General features: G+C 40.6%; 1 protein-coding gene across 42 annotated transcripts in view; it reads right to left on the bottom strand.

Moving 5' to 3' along the window:
* Positions 1–17,553, bottom strand: part of clasp2 (cytoplasmic linker associated protein 2) — a 58,467-nt gene extending 40,914 nt beyond the window's left edge. For 40 of the 42 annotated variants that reach the window (XM_044138588.1, XM_044138597.1, XM_044138599.1 and 37 more), the window contains exons 1-7: positions 16,631–17,553; positions 11,001–11,079; positions 7,207–7,310; positions 6,571–6,662; positions 5,648–5,723; positions 3,563–3,660; positions 2–72 (exon numbers count right to left, since the gene is read on the bottom strand). In XM_044138588.1, the coding sequence (XP_043994523.1) occupies positions 2–72; positions 3,563–3,660; positions 5,648–5,723; positions 6,571–6,662; positions 7,207–7,310; positions 11,001–11,079; positions 16,631–16,828 (718 nt within the window). In that variant the 5' untranslated portion in view covers positions 16,829–17,553. Of the gene's footprint in view, position 1; positions 73–502; positions 820–3,562; positions 3,661–5,647; positions 5,724–6,570; positions 6,663–7,206; positions 7,311–11,000; positions 11,080–16,630 lie in introns of those variants that run through there. The other 2 variants (XM_044138632.1, XM_044138633.1) reach the window with 2 other exon arrangements.
* Between the last annotated feature and the right edge of the window lie 318 nt (positions 17,554–17,871).

Here is a 17,871-nt window from a genome sequence, read left to right as displayed (position 1 = left end):
CCGTGACTTGGGCTCAGAGCCATGTTGCCAGAATTCAAGGCGTCATCAAAACGAGCAAATATCGTCTGTAGCCTGGGGGAAAAAAAAGGGAGACGAAAAGGAGGTTAAAACAAAACTGTACAGCATGCAAAACTGATCGCCGAAGAGAATCGGTGAGTAAAATATGTGAAATGATCAGTCAGACGGTCATCATTGACCTAGAAACAAACAAAGACGCCATGGATCAGAAGTCAGAGTATCATCAGCTCGCAACATGTGGAGCTCCCGCTCATCCATCTTTCAATATGTGGGTGTGTCTCACTCCGGGCGCCACAACTCTAGCATGATCAGAGTCCCCCCAAAAAAAAACATGCTGCTCAGATGCAGACACACAATCAGAACCAGACTGTTGACAAGAGAAACCTCGCCCCTGTTTTACAAGGTACAGATAAAATATACAAACTCACAAAAATAGAACCGACTTGCAATGAAAAAACAAGGAAAATGAAGCATGTTCACTTACATCCATTATTCTGTCATTTCCACAAATTTAAATAGGAATTCATTAAAGGTGTCGCCCAGCCCTCTACCTGTCTTTCTGCCGTTTGCCGTCTAGTTGCAGATCGGCGGCCACCAGACTGCAAAGCAGCTCCCAATGACAATAATTAGCCGTGCATCTGGCTCCTTAGCCGTGCAGCGTTTTCAAGCGGCTCTCTTCCTTTCAGAAGCATCTTGCTCGTCTGTTTGGTTAAATATATCCTTGCGCTTCGTCTTCAGCAGTCATTTGTCTTCGAATCTCTCCTGGAGGACTGATTAATAGGTTGCTGTGCGACGTTGCGTTACCCCCCTGGCCCCCCCCCGCACGCTAGTGACACGCTCTGGTCCTTAGCTCCCCTTGGCTCCTTGTATCCAACATGGTGCAGTGGCTCCGAGAGGGAGGGAGGCAAGGAGACGAAAAGAGGGAGTGGGGAGGGTGAAAGAGAAAGGGAGGGAGAGCCAAACAGCATGAGACCGGAGCATGCCAGAGACATGCGACAAAGCTCCACCTACAGCTGCGTGGACACACTGCGTCCTGGGGATACACGCCGAGAAATATCTTCAGATCCGACTCTCAGACACTTTGAAAATCTGTCTGTGTGACAGAAAGAGAAAGAGTCACGTGGGTCAGTGTGTGTGACGGGCAGAAAAGAGATTCAGTTACCCTTTACATAACCTCCCTCGCAAACTCGGATACACCCATTATCATCTGAGGGGGAGGGGCTACATGGCCGACAGGACAGGAGAAAGAACAACGCTGCTCCTCCCCCCACGCAACATCTCTCCACTTTTCCTTCGCTGTACATTTCCTCTCCAAGGGGAAAATGTGTACCGTACATCAAGACTGAACTCCACCTGTATTCACCCTAATTATGGGCTGATGGTAATCCCATCCTGCTGAGAGTCGAGTTACGACTGTGCAAAGTTTAGTTCCAGTTCTACAAGAAAATCAAGGATTTATGAACGATTACTTCACAGACTCCTAATCATATCTCCATTTAACAAATTTGGGTCATGTCTGACTTGTTGTCTGCATTAAACAGTTTGACCTCAATCAGATTCCAGCAGCTGTTTTCAATCAGATACAGTGAACCCTTTCACAGGATATTTACGTTGCCAAAAAGGTAATCATTGCCGATCCATCTGTGATCCGGCAACTGAGACGGTCAACAAACCCAAACAAAGTCAAGATAATATAAGAGTGGTATGTTGAAAGGAGTCAGGTTAAACACGATTACTGTTGCCAGCCAGCTGACTTGCTGATTAAAGACATCCAATTACGTGGCACTAGGTCTTTCTGCAGACTTTCAGCAAGTCCAATTTATTCATAAAGCACGTATAAAACCCAAATTTCTCCAAAGTGTTGCACAAAAGTAAGATAAACAAGCAAAAAACAGACATCTTTGATATTTCAAAGGCTGTGGAGAAAAGATGTGCTTTTAGAAAGAGACCTAAAAACACAAAGTGAAGATACCTTTCGAACATTTAAAAGCAACTTTACCCAAAGTTTGGGAGACGCAGGTGAGAAATCCTGATCTCCTTTAAGTTTATGTCTAGTTGTCAGCTGGGTGATCTAAGCACCCACGCAGGGACACATACATAAAGATAACAGCAGTGTCAAAGTTAAGGCAATGATCTACATTCTCTACAGTATTCCCATCCAGAGAGCCCTTTTGGTAATGTTAGTCATGCTGACCTCTAACATATGATGCAAAAGATGATTTAAAAGCCTCAACTTTGCAATCATTTTGTTTTATTTTAGAATATTTGTCAACCGGTATCCAATGTTAGTTAGTTACCAACATAAAAATGAGAGTCACATAGTCACTCGTTAATTTATTGTGCAAAAAGAATAGACGATTTTGTAAGATTCATAGTATTTCTCCAGTCACTCTTTCAACATTTTATTGAAAATGTTCTACTTCTTAACTCCAGTGAGTTATACTCTATGTGGAGCAGATTTTCTAAAGTCGCTTTAAAGCTGACATTAAATAAGACAAAACTTTTTACTTTAGAAAGTAAGAAACGTGACGACTGAATTATAATTGTTTTTACAGAGCAAAAGCAAACAAACAAAGATTGGAAGACGATATAGTATAGTATGCTAGCTCTGCAGAGACGAAATGTGATCCAGTCACAGAGACCGTGATTGCAGTCATGCATTCCAGCCAGCAGCCATACACTAAAACACACACACACACACACACACATCGTCAGACACACAGAATTGTGTCAGATTTATTCCTGGGACCTAAAGAAGAAATGCAAATATTCTCAAACTTCCCTAAATTGATTTAAAGATGTAAAATCTTTATCCTAGCAGTAGATTGCCAACGTTTCTAATCAGTAGTATTGGATTAATGTTCTTAATGGTAAAGCATGGCCTTCCTCTGTATTTTAATAATCCCCAAAAAATGTAAATACATATAAGAAAAGAGAATCCTTTAACTGAATAAATCATCGCAAATGTCTGATTTCTACATTAGACCAAACACAAACAAACACACCAGCGCCGATAAACCCTACACACACAGGCCGTGTGTTTACACAGGAGACAGACTGGCTTAATATGCACAACACATGACACATGGTCGCAGCAAGCATTCACAGACACACGACTCATGCTGAGGAGTCAGCGTACAGGGCCGACTGCTGCTCAGATCTCACACAAGGGAGCGACGCTGCTCATGTTAAAGTTTCAAAAAATAAAAACCAAAAACCTTTTTTCAGATGATTGAATGCTGGAATTTTCACCCAATTCTGTTTCTCTCTCCCCAAGCCCTTTGTGCCCCGGCTGCCCCCTCCCGCCCGCTCCCTCAGTCAAACGCCATTGTGCTCTGAATGAAAGTGCTTCTGTGTACGGTGCAGGACAGAGTGGTACATGGTGTGGCATGGGACAGACCGAGTGCCAAAGCCCTGGGACCCACAGACCCATCGCCGAAACACACACACACACACACACACACACAAACCAGAAAACCTCCCATCAGTGAGTTCAGAACAAGAGATGAGAGTGAAAGAAAAAAAAAAAAAAACAAACACTCACCGAGCAGCTGGAAGTCCTCTCTTTCCCAGGTCTGCTTTGACTTTCTCTCCGACGTGACGATAAACATCCACTAGCGTTGTTATAGAAGCCTCTCGAACCTACAGAAAGCAGACATCACCACGTTAATAAGACACACAAACAAGCTGGAAGTTCACCTAGTATCTAAAGTAATTAGCCATGCAGTTTTGTAACACTCTAGTCACTTTTTGACCTAATAAATATTACACAAAATACTGTAAACGCTCATTAAAATCCAATCCCTACTGTACCTCCACTAGGAGACATCTGATTTGTTAATTCAACTGGAAAGTGTTGTGATTGGGTAGCTGGATTTTTGCTGAAGGAATTCGCTGTAAGTGAGACAGAGACGGCTTGTGGAGGCTGTTGATTGGTCGAGGTGAAATGTGGGTAGCTAATGATTGGGCACAATACAGAAGAACCAGAGCTCAGCTTTCCAATTCCCCCCCCCCCTGCACATTTACTCTGAAACCCTCACTCTGAGCTGTTGTGGGTGTTTTAACAACTCGATGTTAGTGCAATGAAGCTCAGTGGGAGGTGAGGGCGCACAGCTCAGCTCACCCTCTCAGTAATAACAGTAATAATCAGAGCGCCGTCTCAAGATGCCTGAGCTGAGAATTCAAGCGCAGCTGCAGAATGATGCAACAAAAAGCAACACATTTTCAAGAACATAAAGTGTTAGAAACATTAAATGTAACAAATTATGCTAAATTCTCTGTTTAGTTAGCAACATTAGCATTCTTGTAAATCCTCTGATGTCTGCTATTGGACACAGAAAGTAGAGTTTTCACCACTAGACTTCTGAGCAACTGATGGACAATGTACTATTATTGAAATGTCAGGGTGCATATTAACAATATCACAATGGACTGCATGAAAAGTGATATTTGTGTGGTTTTATTTGCAATCTTAATGAATCACACACTCTGCATGCCATTAAGTGTTCAGCCGACTGGATTGTGTTTCACTTTATAACCCCATTTCTTAATCTTGTACAGTCCTAAACTTTAGTATTTGATTACTAGAAATGAATAAAAATAAAACTGTGTTTTAGACGTATCAATCATATTTCTGGAATAATGCCAATGACCTGGCCTTCAACAACGACTATAGTCACTCCTACGGTCCTTTGGGAAAGCTAATTGCTAACTTCTGAAGCATTTCCACTTTACATGTGTCATGTTAGGTTCACAGCTTGGGGTCACCCTCATCTAAAATTTCAGCAGTCTGAGTATTTCACATGTAACCTCAACTATAGCAGCTCTCAGCAGAACAGATTGCTGGTCATCTTATCACTATGCTTTGGCACCAACATTAAAATAGCTAACTGTGCACAGAGGATTCTTGTAGTTTCTGGAGCTGTGACTGATTTCAGATTACAGCTGGCAAACTCTCTTCTTTCTGAGTCACATCAATGACTCTTGCCACATAAATCTGTTTATGGCCGCCAACAATCCGTTAACTGTGCGAACGGTATCTGCTGCCAAAACAACAAGCTCAGCACGGTGAGCTCTTGCACTAGGTACAAAGAAAAATATTTTCATTTGATGTCATTTTTTTTAAAGCATTTTTTGGTTTTCAACACTCATTTTAGATACATTACGCAGCCATTTTTTTATTATCATTCTACATGAGCCGATGCAAACATACTAAAAAAATTTTTTCTTTTTGTTTATTGCAATTTAGCTAATGCACAATGAGAGAGAGAGAAAAAAAACCTTGTAAGGTATTTCTTTCACAAAAATCCAGCACTGCACATTAATTTAGACATTGGATTTTAGTAAGCTTGAATTGTTGAGTGGCAACTTACATGGGCTGAATAAAGGTAAAAAAAAAAATCAGACTGAATCTGGAATAGAATCCAAGATAATTAATCTAAAATTATTTGCTTCAAAGTCAAATTGAATTCAACAGATTTCAAAGCACACGTGACTGTTTACCAACTCATCTCAGTGATTTGGGTATTTACACACTCGTCTGTTCCTGTCTCAACATGTTTTTGCCTACATAAATAAAGGAAACAAAAGCCAGAGCATAATTCAAACTAAATGATGCTGCTTGTCTTACCTGTGGGTTCTGATCTCCAGTCAGAGCGCAGAGATGTGGAACTAATTTGCTGAGGCTGAGAGGCTGGGCTCCGAACCTGAGAGAGGCAGACAAAAGAAGAAGACAAAAGTAAATACAGGCGTATGATCAGCTTTGCAATAAATACCCCTTAGTACGCTTTGTTCTTTTAAAAAATTAAGTGGAAAACTTAAAAAAAAAAAAAGAAGAATTAAATGCTCTGTTAATGATCATTTGTCTTATCATTCCACTCAGCTTCAAAGCAGAAATGCATAACATCTTCTGCATTATCATCAGGCGGCAGCTTAAGACTTCAACACAGAAATGCCACCTACTATTAGTAAAAGACGCTAAAATTAGCAGAAAGATTCAGATTAGTTGGTTGGCTGGGCAAACTTACAGCAGAGACCACCAGTGTCCAACACGCTGCGACAAACAAAGGTATGTTTATTATTACACCTGTAAGCCCGTTTCGTGCGATGACATGTTGACCCTGCCGAGCCTGGGCTTACCGAGGCTAAAATGTTCCTGCAATCCTCGGCATCCGACAGCAGAACAAACCTTCTTAGAATTACGGGAGGAAGTGCGATCAAACTAATTCATAAAAACAAGCGTTCGTGTCTGAACTGTGACGCCGTATAATCGAGGCTCCGTGGGGTTTGCTTCGCCTCGACGGAGGCGGAAACAGTTAAGAGGATTAATCCTAGACACAGGGAACTTGTGTGTTTCTTCGACAAAGTGGGTCAAGAAAGATTGCAGAAACACCACTGGAGAAAATTTTGCCGATTTCTCCAACTTTTCAGAACATAAAGTCCTTCTATATGTAGGAACATGTTGAGGATATAGAACGTAAACTGATTCAAAACATGTTTTCAACTCCATTTAAATGTCATCCTGACCGCGCTGAAAAAGAAGAAGTTACTCACGTGCCGAGTGTGGCGCTGAGACAGAGGCAGATTCCTTCTCGGCTGCGGAAGTTTTTGTGTTTAAAGCCAGGAGTCAGCCTTTCCCACACGTTCTTGATAAGAAATTATGTCGAGCAGGACGAGCGTGTGAGGAAGAGAGGGAGAAAGGACGTCAGGAGGAACAAGAAGAAAGACGTCCAGGTTATAGACTTTGCTAAGCAGCGCATGAAGCACAGGGATGGTATCCGCGAGAAATGTTTGTGTGTTAACATAAAAGACAATGAGGTTGTAGCAGCTGTAATTTTTTTATTACCCAGAGGAGGGAGCCAAAACCAACAGATTCAAGGACTGAGAGTAAAAAGCATGGATGTGATATTAGGTTGATGCGCCTGTATGAAGCTTAAGCATGTACTTTTGTAAAATAAGGGAAAAAATACAACAATTAACACAAATTGCTTGCTGCCAGATGTCTGGGTTAACAAAGAAATATGCGTAATAAGTTCCTAACTGGAATTTTTCTTGGGTTTTTTTTTTTATTAAAATTTTTTTTTATTGTAGTTTCTACAAAGTTTCCTCCAAGATGGCTTTTTACACAGCTAGACCTTTAATCTGAAGATGCATGCAGGATTTATCTGCTCATGTCAGCATGTGTCTCACCATGGGCGATGCGGTCTGCTCCATGAGGCGAAGGATGAGAGCTTGGCTGTTCTCCCTGACCTGATCCTTCCCGTCACCCAGCCGGTCCACCAGAGCTGGCAAGACTACAAACAGAGCAAAAATAAATAAATAAATAAAGATAAGAAAAGACATGAGGGAGGGAACGCTGATGAGAGACGAGATGGGAATAAATCTGCTCAAGATTAAATGCAAGAAAATCAAACCACAAATGATGCTGAATTCAACAGTGTTTGGACATCAGAGGTAATAAAGACTGCCCCCAAGTGGAATGATTTCAAAACACAATAGTAAATAAAGATTAAAGCTTATATTTAGTAAAGCATAGGTTTTATCAGACCGAGAGACTCAATAACGTATAGAACACTTAACAGAATCGTAAACATGAGGCTTTGAAAGGTTGTAAAGAAAGAAAGGAAATGAGTAATGGACCGTGACTAAAATAACACCAAGGTCATCAAACGCTCACATGTCAGCAAGCTCTATGTGATCCAGTGAGATAACGAAGAACAGAAAGAGAGTCTGAGAAAATAGGACCGCATTAAGAATTTTAAACATCATTTGAAGCAGCATATTGGAGAGTCAAAGAAATTACTTACAAAATCTAATAATCCTCAACAATAATGTCTTCCCCTCACCTCATCTGCATCAGCAGTGAGGGCTAAAAAAAATGAAATAAACTTTCACTCTTGATGCTTCAAACCTGGACATAAATCGACATAACGCTGCCTTGGTTAGAGTTTTACAGTAGATGTTATAAGATGATAAATATTTAAATAATGTAGGGGTGCACCGACTGCAATTTTCTGTCCGATTACCAATCTTTTATAAAGCTTAACCTGACGATTCCGATTTTGACCGATACCATTTTTTTTTTTTTTTGTCTGAAATGTTGCTCAATATAGCAAGAAAGTTGTTGAGTTGTCAACAGCGGGGTCACTATTGTTTATCGTAAATGTGCAGACATGACTTGGTGGGCCGGTCTGTCAGTCAAACCTTTCTCACCGGAGAACAAAAGAGGACAGTGGTTGATTCTTAGACCGGGATATTCTACAAGCTCGATAAGATCGGCTTCACATGTAAAAATTGGCAGATCACCGATCTCCCAAAATGAAGGAAAACAGCACAGATAAATCGGCTGGCCGATAAATCGGTGCACCACTAAAATAAAGTTTTTTTTTATATTTCTAAAGCATTCAAATGTGATCAGAATCAGAGAATAGTTGCCCTCTTTCTAGTTAAGTGAACACACCTTTTCTTAACGCTGCATCCAGTTTGTCTCAGAGGTCAAAGCTCAGATCTGAATGATTATGTCACATGTGGCTAGAACGGGTTCCAGCTGCACGTCTGGATTATTTATGGTGTAGCGTAAATAAAGCAGACACCACACAATGAATAATCCAAGTTGATGTCTTATTTCTCTCCATTCCACACAAACAAACAGTAAAGGGGTATACTGATAGAGATCGTGCCTTAGAATGTCAGCCATTAACAGCAACACTCTTCTGTGTTTACTGAAAGTCACTTATTTCCACTATCAGTGAGGTGCTTACGGATTAAGTCACATGAAACCCAAATGGCGTAAAACTATTTAAGAAGACGAGCCTGCTGTTTACTGAGGCTGCAACTTAAACAAGGTGTAAAAGTTCCAGAAATAAGGGAAATGATGAGATTTAATGGGATATGCTGTATTTAGAATATTATCAGTCTTTTTGAAATCACAAAGTTAAGATAAGAGTATCTATATTAAATGAAAGGCAGAGAGAATCTGAGCTTCATAGTTATGGTAGCCATGCTAACCGCTAATACGAGATGCTGAAAGCTGGTTTTAGACCCAACGCTGCAACCACTTTGCATTTTATTTAATGAATAACAGCCCACTTTCAGAAAAAAAAAGGCTAGAAGAAAGAACAGAAACGGCAGACTCTTTATCAAAGATCCTAAAAAGAAAGTGAAAACTGCTTCAAACTGGTGTCAGCAAGTCAAAACTGAGATTGGAAATTGGCCGTGAAAGTGGAATCAGTGCTTATCGATGCTACATAGTTCTAATTGTTGTTTACAGTAAAAATACAGTCCTAGTTTTGACACCAGAAACAAATCTAGTACGATTTTTTAATGTCCTATAATTAAAACACAGAATGTTCTAAATTTACTTCAGATAAAAATAGAATATAAACTTCATTAAACTGTTGTTTTGCAACTTTATCTGGTTTGGTCCGACCCAATAATGACCTCTAACATTCATTCAATTAGATACAATGTCAATAGACAGAGTGGCTCGTGTACACACCAACACACACACACACACACACACACACACACACACACACACATTCCCTGAATGAGACATCAGCAGAGGGAGTGATGTAATCTGTCCTTTAACTCGGTGTGGAAGTTATGCTACCACAACAGCTGGTTGCCTCGGCAACAAGGACAATACCCTCAAACAGAAAACACGACAAGAGGGGGGGGGGTTGTTGGACACGTCACTCAGTGGACTAAAAATGAAAACGTACACAAATCTCCCTTCAACAGCACAATCTCATTGATAAGCGACAGGAATGCTGCCCAATGACAGCCAGGCTTACCCGTCAATCCGCACAAAACGAGTGCAGCACAAAACGAGGTCTGCATGTTTCACCTCGGCTTCAACTTAGGACAACTTGGCCGGATGGCGCGCAGCACTTTGTCAGAGTGCAAGCACGCACATACACTGTAAATTCAGTAGCACTGTGCAATATGTCAGCCCTGTAAATCAATACAATCACTCAGTCCGAATGATCTCATCTTCCTCCTCCTCGTGTGCTGGTGGGTGGATGAAGAAAGGGAGCGTTGCAGGGGAAAGATGAAGTCACATTGAGGACGGGATATTCTACAGTCAGTTTTACAAAATAAAAATAAATAAATAAAAAAAGATTTTCGAACCAATCTGAAGCGCACAGTTTCATAATAATAGCAGCTTAGCTTAGCGGCGCCCTTGACCACGACTGGATTGAAAACATGTCTGGTGGTGAACTGCACAGTGTGCTGATGAGGCTGGTAATCCTGGAGTGGCACTGCAGGATTCAGCATGTTTGCTGGTGACAAGATGCAGTCTGGCTTTGCAGTGACACACACACATATACAGCCGGCACTCACAGAACACACACATACACTCCCAATGAGTGTGAAATCTGATCTAGGATTGAGCCACTAAGGTCATTAACACAAGGAGTGGTTATGGGGTGTAACAGGGTGACCTACAGCCTGGCCTAAGTATAGAGAAGTATAAAAGATGAGGAATAGAAAAAGGGGGCGGAGCCAGCAAGCAAAAAAGTGGAAGCGAGAGACAAAACGAAAACACACACACAAACACAGATGCTGAAAAGACGGCGACTATTTAACAAACTGTACCACTCATAAGAAAACAAACTCAAAACTGAACGCATAGGTTTGCTTTTGTCTGTTAATACAAACAAGACTTTGGTACGAAAACAAAAAGGCAAATTTATGCGCGACTAACTCTTTATGCCAGTGGATAAAGAGTTTGAGCCACGGGAAGAGAGAAAAGAAAGAGATCATTATAATCACTTTTACAAAAATCTGAATAAGAAGTTTGTGTTGGCTTAAAAAAAAAAAAAAGGGTTCAAACTAGTTTGTTGGTACATGTGCAACGAAGCTACCGCTAAACTTGTTTTCACTTGTTTTGGGCGCTAAACGAGAACAAAGCCTGCCCAGCGGATGACAGCTAACCTTTGGATTCAAGAAGAAAACACAATTTGAAAGTGAAATCTTACCTGTGCCAAAGTATCCTTTGAAACGTTCTCCTATGCGGTCCACGAATGCCCCGCAGATGTCTATCCCTAACAAAGCCACCTGCAAAAGCACAGAGAGAAAGAAAAACAATGCTTATAATTCACCTTCATTTTTCCCACATCAAACCAACCAGACCAATTCATTTAAACCCACAGAAACTAAAACTGAAATTTAATCATTCACACTGAATGAATTTAAATTTGCTCCTTCAGATAACTCGCATATTGCAGAAAAAAAATGTCCCAACTAAAAGACCTGGTTGAGTTTCTAAACATACTGACCATAGATCAAAAGCTAGCATGGATTTGGACTGATTAAAAACCTCAACATTATTAAAACAGACAGCAACTGACATGCTAAAAGACAAAATACACAGAAAAGTAGCTCATCGTACAAATAATGTCGATGCAAATGTTGTTTACTACACTGTTACAAATGGTACCGTCACATTTAGCAGCACCAAACACAGCCCAGTCTCCGTCGGACAGCGTTTACACCAATATTAGTTCATCAAATGGCAGAGCACCAAATTTAACCCGCCTATCCAGCGTAGGACTGCGCACAAGTTCAGGCATCCAATTATCGGCCACGCTTTCCAGAGTTCTCCCAGCCGATCCATCTTCCCTTTAGGAGCTTTAATATCTGGATCTTTAATCTCCCACTGAAAGATTTTGCTTGCCAAAAATCCCAATGCAGAGAGCAGCTGTTCTGGTGTAGATCTGGAGAGCCGGGTTTGCCTCCCCATGTGTGGTTCCAGATTTTGGAATAACTCCATATTAACACGCCCTGGAAGACGACACCGAATTGGTAGAAAGTGATCACTATGGATAGAAGACCGAGATCTGTTTGGTCCATAAAAACATCACCCCTGTTTGTGATCTTCACTTGCGTACTTGTCAGTATCTTCCATTTAAAGTTTAGTGCAAGAGGGCAGTAGTTAATCCCACACAAAGACAAATAATGCAGGCAACTTTCTCAAAGTTAAAAATTCAGTTAAGACGCTATTTAAATAACCCCTTGCAACATAAACATTAGCTTGTGACAACGCTAATATTCAGTGGGCAGACACATATTTGTGTCTGGAAGTGGAGTTTTTCCACTTTTCCTCTGATTAAGATCACATCCCGATGCTGCTGCGCTCCTGGAATGCTTTTGTTGGCAGCGTTCCGGTAAGACTGCAACAGCCAAAAAGAAAATCCATTTAAAGAATATTTGCCAGACGGTCCAGCAATAAGACCAGAGCTGGACCTCAGTTTTTTCCCTATTTTGGTCAAAGGAAGACTGAAGCCAGGTGAGGAAAAGACGGAGACGAAGGGCAAAACAACAACAACAAAAAAATAAAAAATAAAAAAAATCACCTGGGGAGGAAATGCAAGCCTTGGGTCAAACCTAAGACCGACTTATACCAACATTATTCAGGGGAAGAATGAGGGGGGAAATAAAAGGGGAAAAGCAACATGATTCATGATGGAAACATCCCTCAGGCTTCTTCTGCCCCTCCTCCACCCAACAGGCACCCACAACCATCTGGTATCATCTTCACATGGAGGAACGGAGGAGAAGAAATGGAAAGGGCTACGCTTGTTATCAACCCTGACATTAGAATATCGAGGGACTAGGAGGTATGGGAAGTGCTTTGCCAAAGTATTCATCTCTCTGCAATTTTTATACATTTTAAGTTACAACCACAAATTTGAATTATGCAACAGGATTTTTTTTTTTAAAACAGACCACCATAATGGCAAGTAAGTAGTTAAGTAAGGAACCAAGTGAGTGAAGTCTTTTTACAAATAGTCATTGCAAAAGACTGGCGAAGGCCTGTCACAATGACAGATAAATTGTCCCAGGAATTATTGCGATAAATTATAATATTGCAGTAACACAATAAAATGATGGCATAATAATGCATGTTTGCTCTCCCAACGACTAATAAACTTTAACTTTGCACAGAACACACTAAACTGGAAGAGGAAAGTATCTTAATAGAAAATTATTAAATAATTTAAAACAAAATAACTAAAAAAAAAAATAATACATAAAACTAAATAAAAACCACACACAACCTAAACCATGAATAAAACGGATTATGAAGTCTCTGTAAGCGAAACTGCCCTTCAAAAGATATCAATCAGAAATTTGATTTATTACTTGTTGAGGAAGGCTTAGTAGGTTGCACATTTGTTTTTATTCTACTTGAATAAAATCAAGTATGGTTAAGATAACATCTGAACAAAAGAAAACAGTTTCACACCATCAGTCTCATAAAGACAGTTTATGTAGATGTGGCAGAAATAAAAAGAGGAACTACTAAAACTAGTCTTTCCTATTGCATTTCTATTTATGAACTGTACATATATATTTCTGTACATAAATAGATATGCACATTTATGGAATAGTGGTATGAAGTAACTGTTCAAAGAAGCCATAACAAGTCCCATTTTAAAAAAAAAAAAAACACACACACAAAAGAAAAACGTTTTGTGGCCCTAAACTGACATTGTAAACACATCAAATCCTCAGTAAAGCACAGCGGTGGCAGCATAATGGTTTGGGGTTGCTACTGCAGCAATGGGAACAGCTCAGAGCCGATGGGAAGGAAATATAAAATAAAATCTCCAAAATATCTGACGTTTGTTGCTAAAACCTGACAGAAGCTGAAAATGTTTACAGGTACAGGTGACCGGAGCAATGAGGGGGCAAAAATAATGTTTTATCTACAAAAATAAAACATCTGAATATTGTATTAGGAAATAAAAAGGGGCTCGCCAACACATGATACGTTCCAGACTCTTAACCAGGGAGCTGGAGGAATGTGAGACATTAAGCCATTGTGCATAGTCAGCTCTATCTGAAAGGCTCTTTGTAAAGGCTCGGGTTCATAGGTGTGGTGGCTTACCCAGCTAATTCGCATACTAGATGGAGGGGGACAAAGTTGATGTGAGAGGGAGTGAACAGAGAGGCTCAAATTGATTTAGAGTTAAGAAACAAATGTTTAAATACTTAAAGATGTCCATTTAGTTGGTCTTTAAACGGGACATTTAACTCCTGCTAAAAGGTGAAGAAATACTCCACTCTTAAAGGGAGGGGGGGAAAAGCAGATCATCAGCTCATCCCAGCTTCCACTTATTCTCACTAAATTAAATTATTACTGAATCCTCCTCATTGGACAAAACCGCAAATGAGAGCGTTGTTGTTCCGAAGCGACAGAAAACATTCATTTTGATCTCAGAGTTTCACTCTAGATGCAATAGGCACATGTAGCTTTACTTGTAATCACCAATCCACAGCAGAGAAATTAAATAATAATAATAATTTTAAAAATATATATATCAGAGCCATTGTCTGAACTCACCAACCAATAATGACTGTGTCACAACAGTTCCTGCAGCTGCTTCCCACAAAGCTGCATTGAATTCTCTGCGCTGGAAGGGTTTTTTGTTTTTTTCCCCCTATTAAGCACCTGCAGGAAGAGCTAGCCTTGCGGAGCAGCAGGCTAAGCGCCAACATTTGACGTGGCTTGAGTGGAAGACATTCTTTTTTTAGACATTATCTCACTTAGAGATTTCCAGGTTTTTGAAAACAATAAAAAACACTGGCGGAACATTTTTAAATGAAGGACTTGCCTAATAAAATATTCGGCTGTTTGGGTCCATCTGTTTCCTATTAAACGGCGAATGCGCTCCAGGAGCAGCGTTGCTGCGTTATTGGGGCTCTGACAAACAAAGCATGACCGTTTAAGTAGACACAGACAAATCACAACATCCGGGCTTTACTGTCTGGTAACCTAATCTGTCCCCAAACACTGCCAGAAGTGTTCAGTCATCTTAACTTGAACTGCACATATGCAGCGTCGTGCATTATTAATGCTTCCCGTTTGCATTTTCCAGATACGGCCACTTGTGATGATGAGATCAGGGTTCATGAAGTGAATCTGCTGTTCAGCAGAGAAGAATACAAAGAATGCCAACCCCAGGAACAGTTTTCGCTTTAATTCCTAACACGTGCTTGAGCGTAAAAGCTTCACTTTGAACACACTGAAACAAGTCTGTGGGTCATGACTTGCACTTTTCTTTTCTTTTTTGACTGTCATTTTTAAGTCTTTGCTCTCCATTAAACGCCTTCTCCGTTCACCCCCACATCAACTTTGTTTTTCTCCTCTAGTTCGCCATCACCTTGCTGACTCAGTGTCTTCTTGAAACTCCTCCAGCTTTCTGTTCGACAGCGACAGAAAAGATAAAAGCCTGTTGGTAAGATGACCTTTCCGGCGGACGCAAACCCTACCCATTAGCAGCACGTGTCAATATAAAAACAGCCAGAATAAAAGGAAAATGCTAGCTTGTGCATAGGAGGCTGCACATAAAGCAGAAACATTACACTGCACCACATCAGGAAGAAACAGTCATGTAAATTTATGCTACAATTCTGCAATGTCTTTAGTTAATCGTTGTTTTTTATCTACATTGATTTATGTTACTATGATGCCGAGGCTCTACTTTTAGTGCTGTACAGTACTTTGGTCAACACCTATGGGCTTTAAATATGTTCATAAATACATTCCACTTCCGTTTCTAAGGCTAATTGGAAATTTTGCATACAAAAATGTACTTAAATGTATCACAACATGAATGTACACTTGTATAAATATATGGGTACCGATATAAATTCAGTATTATTTGACAACTGAGATTCACACAGAGTAGCCGTGACAACTTGATGCAAGCCAAGGCAGATGAAATGTGCTTTAAGGAGGCTTTGTTATGCTGAACACACCATCACCGTGTTTTCACATCTTGCTGAGTAATACATCTATTAACTCCAAATGCAACTTGTGAATCAAATTTCAGTCTAACTACAAAAACGCTTTGAGCTGCTTTCAGTAGCAAGCAGAGAAAAGCGCAACAATATCACTCTTCAGATTTTTCTGGAATCAAAGTACTGCTGAGAGTACAATTCAGGCACACAAAAGAAAAAGTGAGAAATGTTTTTCTTTAAAAAAAAGAAAAAAAAAGAAAAAAGGAACAAAAGACACCCAAATAAACTGAGGTTACAGAAAAACAGGGACAAAAATTAAAGGTCATAACAATGAGCCTCCTAACCCCTCCCCCATCTCATCTATAATTCCCCCTGTAGTCCACAGTCCTGACAAAGAGTCTATATCGCAGACACAGACAAGCTCAACCAAAACGATAATAGAAAGCCCAAGAAACCACAGGAATGCGCAGGAAAAGTACCCAGTCAGTGGGAAATTTAAAAATGTCTGCCTCCAACGTAGCAGGATTAGACTGCTGGCCTGCCACAGACAAAAGCTGTCCGATTCTCACTAATCTCTGAGAGCACATTCACATTAAAAGTGCCTATAAAGCTTTAATGAGTTTACATGTTTGTAGTCTGAATCATAATTAGCTAATAAGATTTTCATTTTAATGTTAGTCAATCAGTTCTGTTTTAGTTTCAGTGAAACCAGCCTCTTTGTACAAGGAAGCATTTACCGAACCACTGTTTTTACTGCTCAGAAGGCAAATTAGTTGAAAATAATACATGAAGAGGCCAGCAGGATGCTCGTCTACACCACGACACCCTCACACGATGACTGGGCTGTTTTCCCCCGTACCTTGAAATTGCTGGAGTTGATCCATCCCGTTAACTCGTCTATGGTCTTATCAAGCCGAGGCTTGTCCTGCTCCACGTCCGGGGAGCGATCTGGGTCGTTCAGGTAGTCTATGAGGTCCTGGCCGACCTGCAGTCTGCGTGTAACGTCCTTCTGCTGTACCTGCTGGTAAAAATAGTCCATGTTGTCATGATCCTCCATTGGGCAGCCAGTGCCGAGCGGCCAGCTAGTGAAGCCGAGCCAAAGATCTAAGACAACGGTCCAGTCGACGGGGTGTAGAGAGGCTGAAATGCGAACTGTAGTCCAGTCAAGGAGCAAGGGAGGAGTGCAGTCCAGATAGTTTTCGACTCAAGTTTGATCATCAATGTCTGTTCGATTATAGATACTGATTACTTTGGTACACACATCATCCCCCAAAATAAACCAAAAAACTCCACTTGATTCGTTGCGTTAAAGTTGTTTTTTTTTTTTTCCTTGTTAAATACTTTCCTCAAAAAAAAAAAAAAAGACCTCAAAACTCAGCGAAACTTAATTAAACGTACAAATGCACTGAACTACGCTAAGGTTTCTCTGTACAATCAGCATAAAGACAAGCCAAAAGTCGTTATATACTATCTGTTATGCTAACAAAAACAGCACTTGGCTAGTTAGCGCCCATACAAATAGCTTCACGTAGGTTAGCTCAGCCTGCTAACGGCCTATTGCCGGACTCCGCTCTGCTCTCCTACTTCATGGCCACCGGCGCGAAAGTCTGTTAGGCTGCGATCCGGTCTGCAGGGAAGTTGTACCAAACCTCCGCAACTGAAATAATAACTCCACTCCTGCGTTAACCGATCCCGTTTTAGTCCAGAAGGATAGTAATCGTTGCTTGAAGTGAACCCGCTCAGAGCTGCTGGGAGGCTGCGCGTTGCCGGGGACTGCAGTTAATCAGGGGGTGAGACCACCAATCCTTGATCACCGCACAGCTAGCCAACACGATGCCTGATGTAAAATAACAACAAAAAGGACTCTGACTGACTACTTACTTAATTTTATTTACAGAATAAACGTAATAATAATTTTAAAAACACGTATAATTTTTAAAAATAAATTGTTCGGGATAATTTTCTTCGCAAATTCAGAAATTATGCCTTATTTATGTGGGCGTGTCTTTTCTCAGCATGGCCCTTTGGTGACATCTAGATGCCGATCTGCCGCAGTTTTCTTCAGAACGGCCCCTCAGATGTAGAGATAAATTTCACTGA

The sequence above is a fragment of the Gambusia affinis genome, linkage group LG14, assembly GCF_019740435.1.
Source record: "Gambusia affinis linkage group LG14, SWU_Gaff_1.0, whole genome shotgun sequence".
Taxonomy (NCBI): domain Eukaryota; kingdom Metazoa; phylum Chordata; class Actinopteri; order Cyprinodontiformes; family Poeciliidae; genus Gambusia; species Gambusia affinis.
This window is presented reverse-complemented; position numbering and strand designations above follow the sequence as displayed.